The following is a 15,887-nucleotide window of genomic DNA, read 5'->3' as shown; positions in this document are numbered from 1 at the left end:
CTGCTTACGTTGGTTCATACCTGGGTGGTCACCCACCATGTACTTGTGCATGAAGGTTATACCCAGGATTACTAACAGTCCCACCATCGTGAAGGTGCAAGCAGAGGATTTGGCTGTCATAGACTGTCCGGACTTCGCCGAAATTGGGTCCACTTTGACTTGAGTGTCACCCAAATATCAGTTCCATCAGCGTTTTAGACTCCCAGGTAGCAAGAACAGCTTGTCTGTAATTACAAAGTCTCAGCATCTCGACCAGCTGGGTCAGTGTGACTAGAAAATGGAAGCCTGCTGGAGTTGTGAACATTAAAATCACCAAAGAAAATTGTCTCACTGTTAGGAAAGTTGGACTGGAGAAAGTCAAGTTGCAAAGAGAGGAAGTCAAAGAGCTCCAAGTGATTATTGGAGTTGGGAGAACAGTAGAGACAACAGATGAATTTGACATAATGAGGTAGAGAGATTTTAAGCCAAATTTGGAATCTCCTTGAAAAGAGGAGATTCCAAATTACAAAGTCTCTGACAGAGAATATCGGAACGGACATATGCACAAGTACCACCTTTGAGGCGAAAGGAATTATACAGCAAATAATTTGGGTAATTGAGATGAGCAGTAGTTGAATCAACTGATAATTGAGATTCTGTCAGAAAAAGTACATGGGGTTTGGCAGACTGCAAGTAGAAATGGACAACGCTGAGATTAGAATTGAGACCACGTATACTTGTGAAGTATTTAGATCTTTTCACAGATAAGCTTATGTTATTAGTTTGACAATTCACGGTGTATTCAATAGTAAGAAAAAGTGGGGAGGGACATGCTGTGTGAATTAATGAAATTTTTGGATACAGCGTACACATCGTAAGAATATACCCAGATCCATGACATAACATGGCCCCGACAATGGCTCCCGCATACACACAACTCGGACTCCCTCCAGTCACTATCTGGCAAAGTAGAGGTAGCAAGATTATACACTAGCTGATCCAGAAGCCTCCTAAAGATTTACCAATAGATTCAGTCCGTTGTACTGACTAACGGCCAGCCTGCGAACACCGTTTTAGAGCTATACCCTTGAAATGTAAGGAAGATTGGATCTCGCCATGATGTCCATCATAAACTGAAAAGTCATCAGTCACACTGCATGATGGAAGAGATTGGGAAGGGTTGACCGGAACTTAGCTTTGGAGACTAAACATGGGTTCCACCACTTTGAGCCTCCAATAAGCAAAGTGGTGGTATTGCACCGGTTGATGAGAGTCATCTTCCTCCTAGAAAGCTTAGTGTGCCGTTAATATTCATCTTTTAACTTAAAGTGTGACTTCAGTAACAAAAGATTGGGAACCACTGTTCTAGAGGATGGGCAGTGACTATAAATAATAGCTTGTTATAAATGCCTGGTTTATAAACACTAAAAAAAGTTATGAAAAGGTATAAAGGACGGGTTATTCTTTACCAAAATTTGTCTCTCCTGAAAAGAGCAGTGTTTCAGAAGAATTCATAGGTGCCTATTTTGTAGAGAGAAAAAGAGTACTTAAAATGAATTCATTTTTACAGCATGAAGTTAAAATCACTATTAAAATTTTCACTGCTAACACAATGAATGACAGATGACTCATTGTCAGTTTCATCTTCACTGCCATTTATAGAAAATAAGTGGTTTCACCATTCTCCCTTCAGTCATATATTCTTTGGTCCAATAATTATTTTCCAAATTGCTTGCATGACATACATAAATGATTTATATGATAATATGATTTTGCCTAAGCCCAACAAAGTTTGATAGGATTGAGATCACATGGTATGGCAGAAACCTTAAAACTAAAGGCCATGCTCTTCTAAAAGTTCAGCATTTTGTTATATTGTTTGAGGATGTTTGTTTGTTATTTGGTTTTTAGGAGCATTAGCAACTAAGGCCATATTGCTCCGGGGATATGCGGTGGTTATTCCCTGACCTTTCCACATCCTCCGTATTTGGTGGTCACGGGCTCGAACCCCAGTCTAATCAAGAAGCGTGTGCTATGCACTGCTGCTCCTGCCCACCTGGCTACAGAGGCACCATTGTTTGAGGAACAAAGGCAGGCTTATCACAACCATCCCATCAGGATCTTTCTTATAACAATTTCATTTCAAAATGAAAAGTATATATAATTTAGCTGACCAAGTTGTCTTCAAAACAACTTTGTGTATTTCAAAATATATGAAATCCAGACTTTAATGCTATCTTTTTAATGTCAGTCCCACAATTCCTACTGTAATGCAAAAGTACTTTCTGCAGAAGGATCATCAAATGTTAACTGAGATGGACTATATGTATAAAAACAGTTCAATTTAAAATTAATATTTTCCTTAATGTTTTTTTTATGACACCTAATTATTATTTTCTTATGCCTTATAAAACAATTAGGTTTAATTTATGATTTTTTATGATTTACATTACACAATGCATCTTTTTAATGAAATCTAAGATAGCACAGAACATGAGCAGTCAGATAAGTCTCAAGATAACCTGAAGAGCCAAATTAAAATTAGTTGTGGAAGACAAGAATTTGAGGGTCATAATAGGCAAAGATAAGTTCTGATACAGTGCAGACAAGCAGAAAGAAGGACCTGTGGTGTCTTGTTGATAGTTTAATTGACCAATTTCTTATAGAGATAGGAAGTTATAATTCCACTGTATATGTAAATTATGAAAGTTCACTAAGAATGCTATGTCTGTGTATGGAAGCTACAATTAAAAAAAAAAGACAGGTTTCTGGGAAAGATCCAAATGTGGGTAATACACCTGGTGAGATCAGCAAAAGGGTACCCACATGAGGAGTGACTTTGAATACATAGGATATAGAGCTTAGAAGCTAGGTACTTTACGGGGAATCTGAATGACATTTAAGGCTCTACGGGAGCAAATGAAAAAAAGCGAGATATTCGTGGCATTAAGCGACATTAGAATATGAGGACATAAATTTAAAACTAAAGGGGAAGATAAGAGTTGTTCAAGGGCATACTTGGAGTTTAAATTGAAAAAGGATAGTTGAGGAGTAGATGTGCAGAAATTTGCTTTCAGTCAGCAGGTAGCTGATTGGAGGAACAAGACAAATTATTATAGGGATCAGATAGGTGATGTATGTGCACGTGTTTTTTTTTTTTTTTTTTGGCTAATGCTGCATAAGCTTGTTTTCTTCTATCAGTTTCCACTACTAATTGACTTGATACCAATACACAGGTTACCAAATAGTAAATGAGAAAATACACAACTGTTTATAGCAGCATTAGAATGTTTATTATATAAATTTATAGCTAAAAATAAAATATTTTAATTAATATTGAGTCAAAGCTGATGTTTTCAAAGGCCAGCCACTTTGTCTCCTTCTTCTAGACTAAAATTTATAAATAAACAAAATAAATTTATTTAAAAAGCATAAGAGATTACCTCAATATTTTGCGTAGAATGCTTCTAATCAATGCTCTCCAAATGTAAATGAATAAGATAAACAGATAAAATAATTTAATGAATTCTTTCACTCACAGAGCCAGGAATGATCCAATGCACAATGGAACGTGATTTTAATTATTCTGACACAATGTCTTCTCGCACTCATAGTTTTGTTGGGTTGGTTTGATGTGTTTCAGGGTCGGGTTGGGGCCGTACTCTTCATTCATCTCTTTAACTGTTTACGATGCATTTAAGTCCAGTCTGACAAAATAACAAATCATATATCACTGTTCAAATTCTGTATGTCCGACTTGATACTTGCTTCAAAACAATTATCAGCGACACATAGCTAAAAAAAAAAACTCTTCAAGTAAGTAACACTAGCTCGACAAGTACTAGCATGCGCACACAGAGCCTGCTCAGTAGCGACGAGAGAGAGTGCCTCTAGCGGCAGTTATGGAAAGTTTGTGCGGTTAACAAAATCTTGCGCCACCAGTCTGCAAATTAAATGATCACCCCTCATATATGTAATTTATAGCAGGGCTCTCTTAGATAAATATCCCTTTTAGTCCAAGAGATGCGATATACTATATTATTTTACATTCTTCAATATTTTGACATTCCAACTGCCATTTTATTTTGTTTATTTATAAACTTTAGACCAGAAGAAGGGAGGGCAGAATCTGAAACACTGGCTTTAACTTAATATCGCTCTTTACCTACAAAATTCCATAACATTCTTATAACATATGAAGTAATGTGTTTTCTCACTTACTTAGGGGAAGAATTATAGAATATTTTCCTTTAGTCAGTGAGTTGTTAATCACTAAAATTTATAATACTTTCAGGGGCAGTTGAAGCTGATAGTTTGAGAAATTAAAGACCTGCTCAACCAGCACTTACAGGAAAATGCAAACACAATTTCTGAGCAATGCAGACAGACAACTCATGCAGTTTTATCAATGTTATACATGAAATTTGCTAACAGGGGTAAGGAGGTTCCCATTGTATAAGGCAATAGTTAGGCCGCATCTTAGGTATTTCATACATGTCTGGAAACTTCATTTTAGGAAGGATGTTGATCTGCTGAAATGGGTGCAGAGATGGTCAATGAAATTGGTGAAGGGAACAAAAGGTTGATCTTATCAAGAAATACTTCAGGTCTGCAAATTAGTGTCTGGAGACTAGGCACCTATAAAGTGATCTAACTGAGGTGTTTAAGGCTTTGAATGGATTGAGCAGGCTCAATGCTGATGACAATCTTCCTCTCGCTCAGACTACACACATGAGGGAGCATAAATTCAAATTGAGGAAGGATGGTTGCAGAATAGATGTGCAGAGGTTTGCCTTCAGCCAGTGGGTGGTTGATTGTTGCACACTTACCATTTTATTCAAACTATCCACTTCCACAACAAGTGATGGAAGAGGACAGTTGTGAGATTTAGACTAGATTGTAGAAGTTTTCTTTTAGCCTGTGATTTGTTGATTGCTGGAACAGTTGCCTTCAAGGTAGTTGACGCTGACAGTTTGAATATATTCAAAGAGCAACTGGATAGTTACCTATGTGGGAAGCAAATAATTTTTATTTTCTTATCTATTCGCTTTATTATTATTTTTTTTTTTGACAGTGCAGCAAATGCCTGTGGCTTCCTTGCACTACATGGTTATTAGTGAGAAAGAAGAATTTTGACACTGTGGGAATGGATAAGTTATTTGGAAATTTTTACAGTCTTTTTGATTAATTAACATATTAAATTGTGTTTGACAAATAGTTTACTAGTCTTAGTCATATCTGTTAGATTAATTTTAAATTTAGCTAATAATTTCATATGCCATGACTTATTATTGTACTGCTATTGTATCTGATTTTCCATGAATTTTGTAACACATAACTAGTAGTGCAATAGAACAGTAGGGTTCTAATTGTGGTAAGTAGCTCAAAAAGGTTCACATCACTTGTCAAGCATTTTTTTGTTTTTAGCAAAGAAATTTTACTTTTAGTGAGGATATAACCAATTTAAAACTCTGCAATCATAATGGTATAGAATAACGTATATCTTGAACTTGATAGCACAAGGTATAATGCAAACATTAATAGAGTATTACGTATCACTGCATTTAGAAATCTATTAGCTTAGAGTCAATTAATCAATTAAGTTTATTAATCTTATTAATTTTCATTGTTAATCAATTAAATTGTATTTAAATGGAAATCATGCCCCAGACTAGAGCAGCAAAGCAATATGCGCAAAATAGTGGAGTGCTGAGCTCGAAGAGAATCGAAGAACCATGGCCTAACAAAATGTGCAATTCTCCCAAGAACCATGGCCTAACAAAATGTGCAACTTATGCAACGTTCGTGGACTTTCTGAGAAAGAACATGATACAGCCAAGGGGGAATGTCTGTGTGTTTGGTGCAGAGAGTGTGAAGAAATTAGGCACCAACCCAGTGTTCTGATAGGTGTTTATGAGAGTTTGAAGATTTGGGTAGATGCCCTCGAAGGAATTAAAATGGGGCCCCATCAAGCACTCAGCTACCCAACTCAAAGTCAGAGCTTACACTTTTGTATCAGGCAACACAGCAGCAATCTCCAAGGCAGAATGCACTGGTCCCACAGGAGATAGTTATTGTCAGTGACTCTATTGTCATGGAAACAGGAAATATGCCATGCAAGGATAGGAGGAATAGGACCAGGTTATGCTTGCCAGGGGCAAAGGTAGATGACAATGCAGAGCAGATATCATCTTTTAAGGGCACAAAAGGTGATACTGTTGTACACATTGGCACTAATGATGTTAAGAATAGCAGATCTGAGGACTTACTTAACAAGTACAGGACAAAGTTGGGAAAAAGTTGAAGTTAGGATTGAATTTGAAAGTGTCTGCAATTATGCCCAGACACGACAAGAGGGATTACATGTGGAATCATATTGGGCCACTTGATGCCAATGGATTAACTGTTGATGACCCTGCTGACAAATTGCAATAGATATTTTGCATATCCCTTCACAGATAAGGAATTCTTTATGGGAGGGGAAGTCAGAGGTTTGTCTAAATCTAACAGAGCTAAATGACTTTTTGATAACTGAAAGGAAAGTAGAAGAGAAATTGTTGTAGCTAAACATAAAATAAGGCACCTGGGATAGATGGAATCTATTCAATTATATTAAGGGAGGCAGCAAAGGAGGCAAGCAAATCCTTATCTATAATTATGAGAGCATCACTGGATTCAGGAGATGTGCAAATGTAGCTTAATTGTGTTCCAGGGAAAATAATGGAATCACTGGTTAAAGAAGTAATGCAGATCCATCTAGAAAGGAGTGCTGTTATACTTTAATCATAGCATTGGTTTGTTAAGGTGAGATCTTGTCTGACCAATTTGTTTGGATACTGTGATGCAGTGACAAAGGAAATAGATTCAAAAAATAATTTTGATATCATATACTTGGATTTCACATGGAAGACTATTGTACAAATTAGAGCAGAATGGTATTAAGGTAAGTTGCTACAATGGATAAAAGGATGGTTGAGTGGGAGAAGACAGAGGGTGGTAATCAATGGGTGCTGCTCTTCGTGGACTAATATTATTAGTGGAGTCCCACAGGGTTCGGTGTTGGCTCCACTGTAGTTTTGTATATTTATCAATGATATTGATGAAGGTATATCAGACTTAACGTTGAAATTTGCAGATGATACAAAGGTTGGCAGGGTGGATAATAACAGTAATGATAGTATGCTGTTGCAAAAAAAAAAAATCTAGAAAAATTAAGTAGATGGGCTGAGAAATGGCAATTGAAGTTTAACATTGACAAATGCTATGGTACTGCACATGGGTAGGAGTAATCCCAGAGTAATGTATGAACTGTGTGGTACTACAATCGGAGAAGTGGAAAACGAAAAGAACCTGGAGGTAACTGTGTAGTCTAACATGAAGTTATCTGGACAATGCAGACAGACTGCCAGTACAACTCATGAGGTTTTGTCAATAAGATACAGGAATTTTGATAGCAGGGATATGGAGGTGATTATTCCATTGTATAAGGCAGTGGTCAGGCCACATCTTGAATACTGCATACAGGTGGGGGGCTCAATTTAAGATGGATGTAGAGCTGCTGGAAAGAATACAGAGAAGTGCAATGAGATTGATGAGGGGAACAAAGGGGTACTCTTACCAAGAAAGGCTTAATAAGTTCTGCAAAGTTTAGCCCCCGGAGACTAGGTACCTGCAAGAAAATCTGACTGAGGTATTTAAGGCCTTGAATGGATTGAGTAAGTTAAAAGTTCATAGCATTCTTCTTCTTGCTAAGATTACACACATGAGGTGGCATAAATTCATGTTGAGGAAGGATAGTTCCGGGATAGATGTGCAGAAGCTTGCCTTCAGCCAGTTGGGGGTTGACTGTTGAAACAGGCTTCCATATGTGTGGTGGAAGTGGTTGGTTTGAATAAATTCAAGGAATTATTAGACAAACTCTTGGAGGGTATGGAAGGGTGAAGTGCGTGGTTTTTTTTTTTTTTTGGCTAATGCTATATAAGCTTTCTTTCTTGCATTATTTGTCACTACTACAATGCCATTTCTTAGATGCAGCATATTCAGTAAACATCCCTTCATTTCATTACTGCCCAGATTAACGTGCAATTCCTTGCCCTTGTACGAATAAACCAACTTGTAGTATTATATAAAACAAAATGTTTTATATAATACTACACAATTCAGTAATGATTTATTTTCATTACTGGGTATTTTACAGTGTTTAGTAAAATGTAAATAATTTGTTAATATTTACTCATATTTAATTCTGTTTTGTATGATTTGTTAAAATTTTATCATCATCTTCATCCATTGTCAATCCACTGCAGAATGAAGGCCTCATCAACACATTTCCAGCAACTGTAGTCTTGTGCTTTCTGTTACCATTGTAAACCTGGAAATTTCACAATTTCATCAATCCACCTGGTCTTTTTCTTGAGTTTAGAGTCAAGCAGTATCCATTCCAAAATCTGTTTGGTCTATTTAACATCAGTTCTTCTTGATATGTGACCTGCCCATTTCCATTGTAAGCACTTTGTCCTTTCAATGGTGTCACAGACCTTTGGTTTGTTGTTGAATCCATGCATATGTTTTTCAGTCTCTTGTGGTTATGTTTAAAATTCAGCACTCCATACTTCTCTGTGTGATCCTTCACCTTTGTAAGTCTTTAGCATTCAATGTCCATGTTTCACAACCATATGTTAGGTGGAGGGAGGATACATCAATCAAAAACTTTTCGCTTGAGACAGAGTGGCAAGTTTGTCTTGAAAGACTATATTAAGCTTTCCAAATGCTTACCATCCCAATTTTATGTGCCATTCAACTTCCTTCATGATGTTTCCATCTGTTTGAAATTTCTTGTGCAGGGTAAACATTCCTTTCCACTTCTTCTAGTTTTTGTCCATCAGCCATGATTTTCTTTGGTCTGGTAAATGTGTTGATCATAACCTGTGCTTTCTTGATACATCTTCAAATGAAACGTCTTGCTTTTGTGCTGCAGTTCTTCCAGAATGATATCATCTGCAAATCATAAGTGATTCAGGTAATCTTCATTTATCTTGAGTCCTTTATTATCCCAATTTAGCTTGAAAAAATTTTTATTCTAAACAGGCAAAAATTAGTTTTGGGGAGATTGGCTCTCCTTGTTGGATGCCTTTTTCTATGTTAATCTGAATATTCTATGTTGATCTGAATAATTAAACTACATAAATTAGTATATAACAAATTAAAAGCAAATCATTAACACTTACCTCCTCATATGCAACATGTATAGGTGTTACATCATGGTCTGTAAGATTAATTGATACTTGTGCTATATTAAATTCATCGAGCCACCACCCTATAGCTTGGCAGTGTTTAAGTCTACCTAGCTGTAAAGAATGTTCAATTCAAATCCTACTGTATCATTTAAACTAAATATTTTTATAAACAAAAAGATCAATAACATAATGAGCTATACATAAATAGTAACTTTTATTATTTTTTTTTAAATTTATATCAATAAAGTTTCAGTTGGTTTCTTTTTGGCAATGTTCAGCATTTTTGGTTTTTTTATTCATTAATCTGTTAGGTTAATGAATGAAAAAAGTCTCTGAATACTTCCAATTCAGAATTTGCTGTTGGTAACGTCATCAATTGGTCCGACTGTAATCACCCTTACAAAAGCTTTTCCCATTACCCTTATTCATGTCTTTAATTAAATTTCACATTAGTAATCATTATGATGGTAATCATTGCTTCCCCTTGTTGCCTCTCTAACATGCTGCTGTAGAAAACAGTCATCCAAGAAATCTACAAAAGTCTTGATAATGTGTGTGACCAACCCACAAATTCCAGTCAATATCTTGAAAGTTAAAATCCCTCATTATGAGACATTCTGATGCTTTGGCCCACTATTTCTCTGTATAGCTGTTTGGTATACTCATCACAGCCATTAGGCCTATAACACACTCCTACTCTCAATTTTGTTTTCCCACCACTGCTTATATCACACCAAACTGACTGAACACTGCCCTCGTTACCCATGTCAACTGGATGCTCTGCTTTAGATTTAATGTTTTTTAAATAAGAACATAACCCCTCCACCTCTCCTGTCCTGTCCTTCCTGTTCGTCCTTCCTGTATAACTTGTACTCCTCATATTCAAATTCAGCATCATTTATGTCTCAGTGAAACTGTGTTTCCGCTATTCCTACAATGTCTGTATTTGAGGCCTTAATCAGTACTTCATATTAATCAAATTTAATTACAATGCTCCTAGTATTAGTGTACATGCAAGTATACATGCACATATTCTTACTCTTAGTTAACCTAACACAGCCCATGTATTTAGTTGTTCCATGATGACCAACAACAGGTCCTGAAGTCCCTGGCACCATGCTTTCCAGGCTGTTGCATGTACCAATAGAAGTGCTGGTCAATTCATCTTATGCAGACATCATGGGGATATCAGAGAAGTGATGTCACTCAGACATAAGGAATTCAGAATTTGAATATGGAGAGTAAAATGTATATAGAAAGGACAGTGGCATAGTGTTCAGGGTAAGGTGCCACTGGTGGTTTCCCATAACCCTTTTTCCACATCAATGTCATAGAACCATCAGGCTTGATACACAAAGGATATTGTTATTGTGTCACTGTGTACTGGTTGTGAAATCCAGGGTTCACCCTATCTGTTGTTGAGTCATATGTACTGGCATAAACCATATGCCAACCATAAACAGAGAAAGGCAACAAGATTAGTGAATGGAACAAAGGGTTGTTCTTACGAAGAAAGGCTTAAGGTTTGCAAATTACAGTGTCTGGAGACTAGGCACCTGCGAGGTGATCTGATTGGTTTGAGCATGCTCAAACCTTGAATGGTTTGAGCATGCTCAATGCAGATGGGATTCTTCCTCTTGCTCAGAGTAATCGCCTGAGAGGGCATAAATTCAAATTGAGGAAAGACGGTTGTAGGATAGATGTACAGAAGTTTGCCTTTAGTCAGCGGGTGGTTGATTGGTGAAACAAACTTCCATCTGTCGTTGTAGAAGTTGATAGCTTAAATAGATTCAAGGCAGAACTTGACAAACATTTGGAGCGAGTGGATGGGTGAAATAGGGTTTGTTGTTTTTTTTGGCTAATGCTATATAAGCTTGCTTTCTTGCATCATGTGCCTTTGCTAATGTGAGTGTAGTATAGGGTGTGTCCATGTAATGTATTGTTTTTTGTTGTAATGTAATGGGCCAGCAACTGGTTTTTTGCAGCCAGGGAGCAACAAACAAAAGGTCATTTGTCCCCTGACTCCCATCCTTAGCTAACCACTAGGAGGCATGCCAGAGAGTTCTGTTAATAAGGCCCTTTTCTGGTCCTTCCCAAAGAGGCTAAAGAGGATTGTGGTGTCATGAATGGAAATAGAAAGATAGCGGGTGAAGACTAAGGGAAAGGTGGGAGAGATCAGAGATAGTACAGAATCTTCTAATCTCCTTGGAATTAGAAGATAGAACAAAAGTGGGAGAGGGATTATGCACTTAATTAAGAAGCACAAAATATGTCAGGGAATCCAGTTGACACAGGTGGCTAGTGAAATGTTTAATCAGTTAAGTGTGACATAAGCACTGGAAAAATAAAAAATGAGATTAGGAGTATATTACAGGCCGAAAGACTGTGATGAGCACAACAAACAACTGTACAGAGAAATAGAGTGGACCAGTAAACCAGAATGTCTTACAATGGCAGATTTTAACTTTCCAGATATTTGGCTGGAACTTGTAGATTGGTCACTCACACATAAGCAAAAGACTTTCGTGGATTTATTGGATGACTGTTTTCAACAGCAGCATGTTAGAGAAGAAACAAGAGAGCAATACTCTTGACCTGATTATCAGCAGTGATTCTTCATGAATTAAGAATTTTAAGATAAAAGAGCCACTAGAAGGCAGTGATCGCAGTGTACTGATGTGGGATTTACTTAGAGATATATCTACCAATCAAGGGTAAAGTGAAGCGATTTTGCTTTTGTCAAGGATTTCTAAAGGTTTTTGCATTTGTATAGTGGTCTCAGACAGTTTTTATATTCTATACAGTGGTACCAACTAATGATATTTCCATCACAAAATTGCAAATATGAAGCATTCAGGGAAATGTACTGGCATAAACCATATGCAGCCATGTGAGTGTAGTATAGAATGTATCCATCTAATGTATTGTTTTTTGTTTTAATGTGGTGGGCCAGCAACTGGTGTTTTGCAGACAGGGGGCAATGAACAAAAGGTCATTTCCCCCTAAAAGATTAACAGTAGCCGCAGGCAGGGGCGAAAGTGATTCTTGCACTACTTCTATTGTAACAAGCAGCAGCCTAGAGAGCAAGTTGCTGGGGACTTCAAGAGCTGCTGGGAGTCATCGTGGAACAAGTAAATACATGGGCTGTGTTAGGATAACTAAGAGTAAAAACAAGTGCATGTATACTTGCATATACACTAATGCTAGAAGTATAGTATATAAAATTGATAAATTTGAAGTGCTGCACATTACATCAAAGGCATATATTGTTGGGATATCAGAGACATGGTGTCACACAGATATAAGCAGTGCAGAATTGGAATTTGGGGAGTACAATGTGCACAGAAAGGACAGACAGGGTAGGAAGGGAGGAGGATTATGCTTAGGGCTTACAATACCGGAATCCTGCTCATTTTTTTCCAGTATTGAAATACCGATATTGATATAAAAAATACCAGTTTTTCGGTACTAATTTTAAAAAAAATTGTTTATAATTTAATCACATAAAGGTTATAAAATCACCTTTATATGATTATGATGCCGTTATCTCTACTAGCAAATTTTCGATAAATCATCGACAGGACACCATGCAACATTGCAACCTGTCCACAATTCTCGGACAACTTCATGTCTGACTGTATCATAACTCCCAAGTCCCGTTCCTCCACTACTGACTTTAGTTCAACTCCACCAAGTATATAAATTATTTTGGGGTTGCTGTTCTCCAGGTGTAAGACCTTGCATTTTGCTGAATTAAAGCATAGCTGCCACTTTTCTGACCATCCCGGAAGTCTATCTAGGTCACTCTGAAGAAGCTTTGATTGGCGGCGATCATTTACTGCTCTACTGACCTTTACATCATCTGCAAGTTTAGACCTCATGCCCTCCATCCCTTCTTAGATGTCATTTAAGATAATCAAAAACAACAGTCGTCCCAATACTGATCCTTGGGGAACCCCAATTCTTACATTAACCCAATCTGAGGAATAACCATTTATCACAACCCTCTGCCTGGTGCCCTCAGGCCATCGTGCTATCCATCTAAGGATTTTCCCTATGATTACAGCCTGCTTCAACTTATAAAGTAACCACTCACATGGGATTGAGTCAAAGCTTTGGTGAAATCCAAACAAACAATGTTGAAATTATTCTCTAAATCGAGCTCACGAGTGACTTGTCAAAATGGCTAACCAGATTTGTTAAACATGATTTTCTCTTTACAAAACCATGCTGTGTGTCCTACAGAATTCCATTTCCATCTAAATGATCCTGAATTCCACCCCTGAGCATTGCCTCCATGATTTTCCCTACTACTGAAGTTAGCCTGGCCAATTGGTAATTTCCCATTACACTCCGAACCACCTTTATATTCCAATTTACACCAATCCAACGGAATCTCTCCTGAGTCCAGTGATGCTCTCATAACTAGCCTTAATGGTTCAATGCACTCACTTGCCACCTCCTTTAAGATTATAGGTATGTGCCATCAACCACAGGGGTCTTACTCGCCTGTAGGCGTGAAAGTTCTCATTAAATAATCATTTGAAATTTCAACATCATTAATTACATTTTTTTAAACTTCACTTCCATAATATCCCATTGACACAAGGTTTTTTTTTTTTTTTATGTAAATATCAATGTAAAGTAACTGTTAAGTTCATCTGCAACTTCAGCTGTGGTATCTTATACTGCCCCACGTCCATTACATAAGGATCCAATCTGATTTGTCCTGCTGTTCTTTGCATTTATATATGTGAAGAATTCCTTAACTGCACTCTTTGCCCTCTTCTTTATTCCTTATCCCCACTCATTGCTCTCTCCCAGACTCAGTAAAAATACTATAGTGAAAATTATACTTCGCTTAATAAAATGTCTTTCTCCTTCAGAAAATGATGCACATAATTCAACCATGGAAGACAAACATGGAACAGAACATCAGTGTTCTGCAAATTCTTTCCAAAATAACAAATTGCCTGACTCCAATGAGATTTGAAAAGATGAACTTGAGTCGGAAATTAATGAAATACTTTTAACTATTTTTGCTAAAAACGTTCAAAGCCTAGAAAATATGGACTGAGATCGTCTACGATTATCTCAGTACCATAGTACCAGAATAGAATCTGAAAGGGCGTTTTCTGCCGCTAATCAAATACTGTATGTACTAAAATTAGATCCATTTTAAACAATCATACTATTGATTGCTTATGTTTCTTAAGAGCTCACTTTATTCGGACAGGTAGTGTGGATGCTTAAACATAACTAAACTTTGCAGTAACAATATGTATTTTTTTGTTTTTAGAATAAATATTTTTAATGATTTTTTTCAGAATATTTATTATTGCAATAAAAGTTTATTTAAAACATGAATTCAAGTAAATCCAGTACTTGTTTTTTCCTTACTTTATTGCACATAATTGTCATCGAAATTTATTGAGAAAAACGTTTGTTTTTGGAATACCCGCATCCCAGTTTCATAAATTAAAAATACCGAAATACCGGTATTAAGATTTTCACAGGTATTGTAAGCCCTACTTATGCCGTTAGTTAAGAAACACAAAATCTAAGGAAGTGCATCCAGTTGACACGGGTGGACAGTGCAATGTTGAGTCTGTTTGGTGTGACATAAACTGGAAAAGGAAAATGAGAGTAGGAGTATGTTATAGGCCTAATGACTCTGATGAGTACAATGAACAGTTGTGCAGAGAAATTGAATGGGCCATTAAATCAGAATGTTTTGTAATGGGGAATTCTAACTTTCCAGATACTGACTGGAACTTATGGATTGGTCACTTGCACGATAGCAAGACTTTTGTGGATTTATTGGAGGATTGTTTTCTACAGTAACATGTTCAAGGGGCAACCAAAGGGAATAATATCCTTGATCTGATTATCCGCAGTGATAACGCAAGCATTAGAAATTTGAAGATAAAGGAACCACTAGGTGACAGTGATCACAGGGTACTGATGTGGGATTTACTTAAAGATTGTAACTACTATCAAGGGTAAAGGGAAGGGTTTTTGTTTTTGTAAAGGTGACTACAGTGGTCTCAGACAGTTTTCAAATTCTATTCAGTGGAAACAACTGATGAAGTTACCAACGGTGAATTCGCAGAAATGGGAAGCCTTCAGGGACTTAATCTTGGAGACTGCTAGGCTTTTCATACCAAAAAATAAATAGTGTTCAAGGTTCAGGCCTAAATGGATGTCACATGAATTAATGAGGCATGTGGCAGAAAAGAAAAATGCATGGGATGCATATAAATTATCAGGCAACACAGAAGCCTGTGGCAGATATAAGCTAGTAGTCTGTAATCAAGTCACAAAGGAAATTAGGCAGGCGAAGGCAGATTACGAGAAATCTTTGGCAAAGGACGCAAAGAAAAACAGCAAAGGGCTCTTTACTTTGTAAACTCTAGGAGAAAGGGGATGAATCAGATTGGTCCACGTAACATAGATGGTTTGACTATTGATGATCCTGCTCAAGTAGCTGATAAACTGAATGAGTATATTTGCATCTACATTCACACATGAGGAATTATTCAAGGAGGGGAATGCCAGAAGTTTATCAAACTAACAGGGAGATAAGTAATTTTGTAATAACTGAGAACAAAGTGGAGGAGAAATTGTTGAAGTTAAACATAAAAAAGGCACCTGGGGCAGATGGAATCTATC

General features: G+C 36.9%; 1 protein-coding gene across 1 annotated transcript in view; it reads right to left on the bottom strand.

Moving 5' to 3' along the window:
• The window catches only part of LOC150090186 (formimidoyltransferase-cyclodeaminase-like), a 158,260-nt gene that overhangs the window by 92,813 nt on the left and 49,560 nt on the right, over positions 1-15,887 (bottom strand). Inside the window, exon 6 of the mRNA XM_090369004.1 lies at positions 9,207-9,326. Coding sequence (XP_090225130.1) covers positions 9,207-9,326 — 120 coding nt within the window. The remainder of the gene's footprint in view (positions 1-9,206; positions 9,327-15,887) is intronic.

The sequence above is a fragment of the Mastigoproctus giganteus genome, chromosome 2 (assembly GCF_048544385.1).
Source record: "Mastigoproctus giganteus isolate SK-2022 chromosome 2, ASM4854438v1, whole genome shotgun sequence".
Classification (NCBI taxonomy): domain Eukaryota; kingdom Metazoa; phylum Arthropoda; class Arachnida; order Uropygi; family Thelyphonidae; genus Mastigoproctus; species Mastigoproctus giganteus.
The sequence above is the reverse complement of the archived record's forward strand: the minus strand, read 5'-3'. Positions and strand labels throughout refer to the sequence as shown.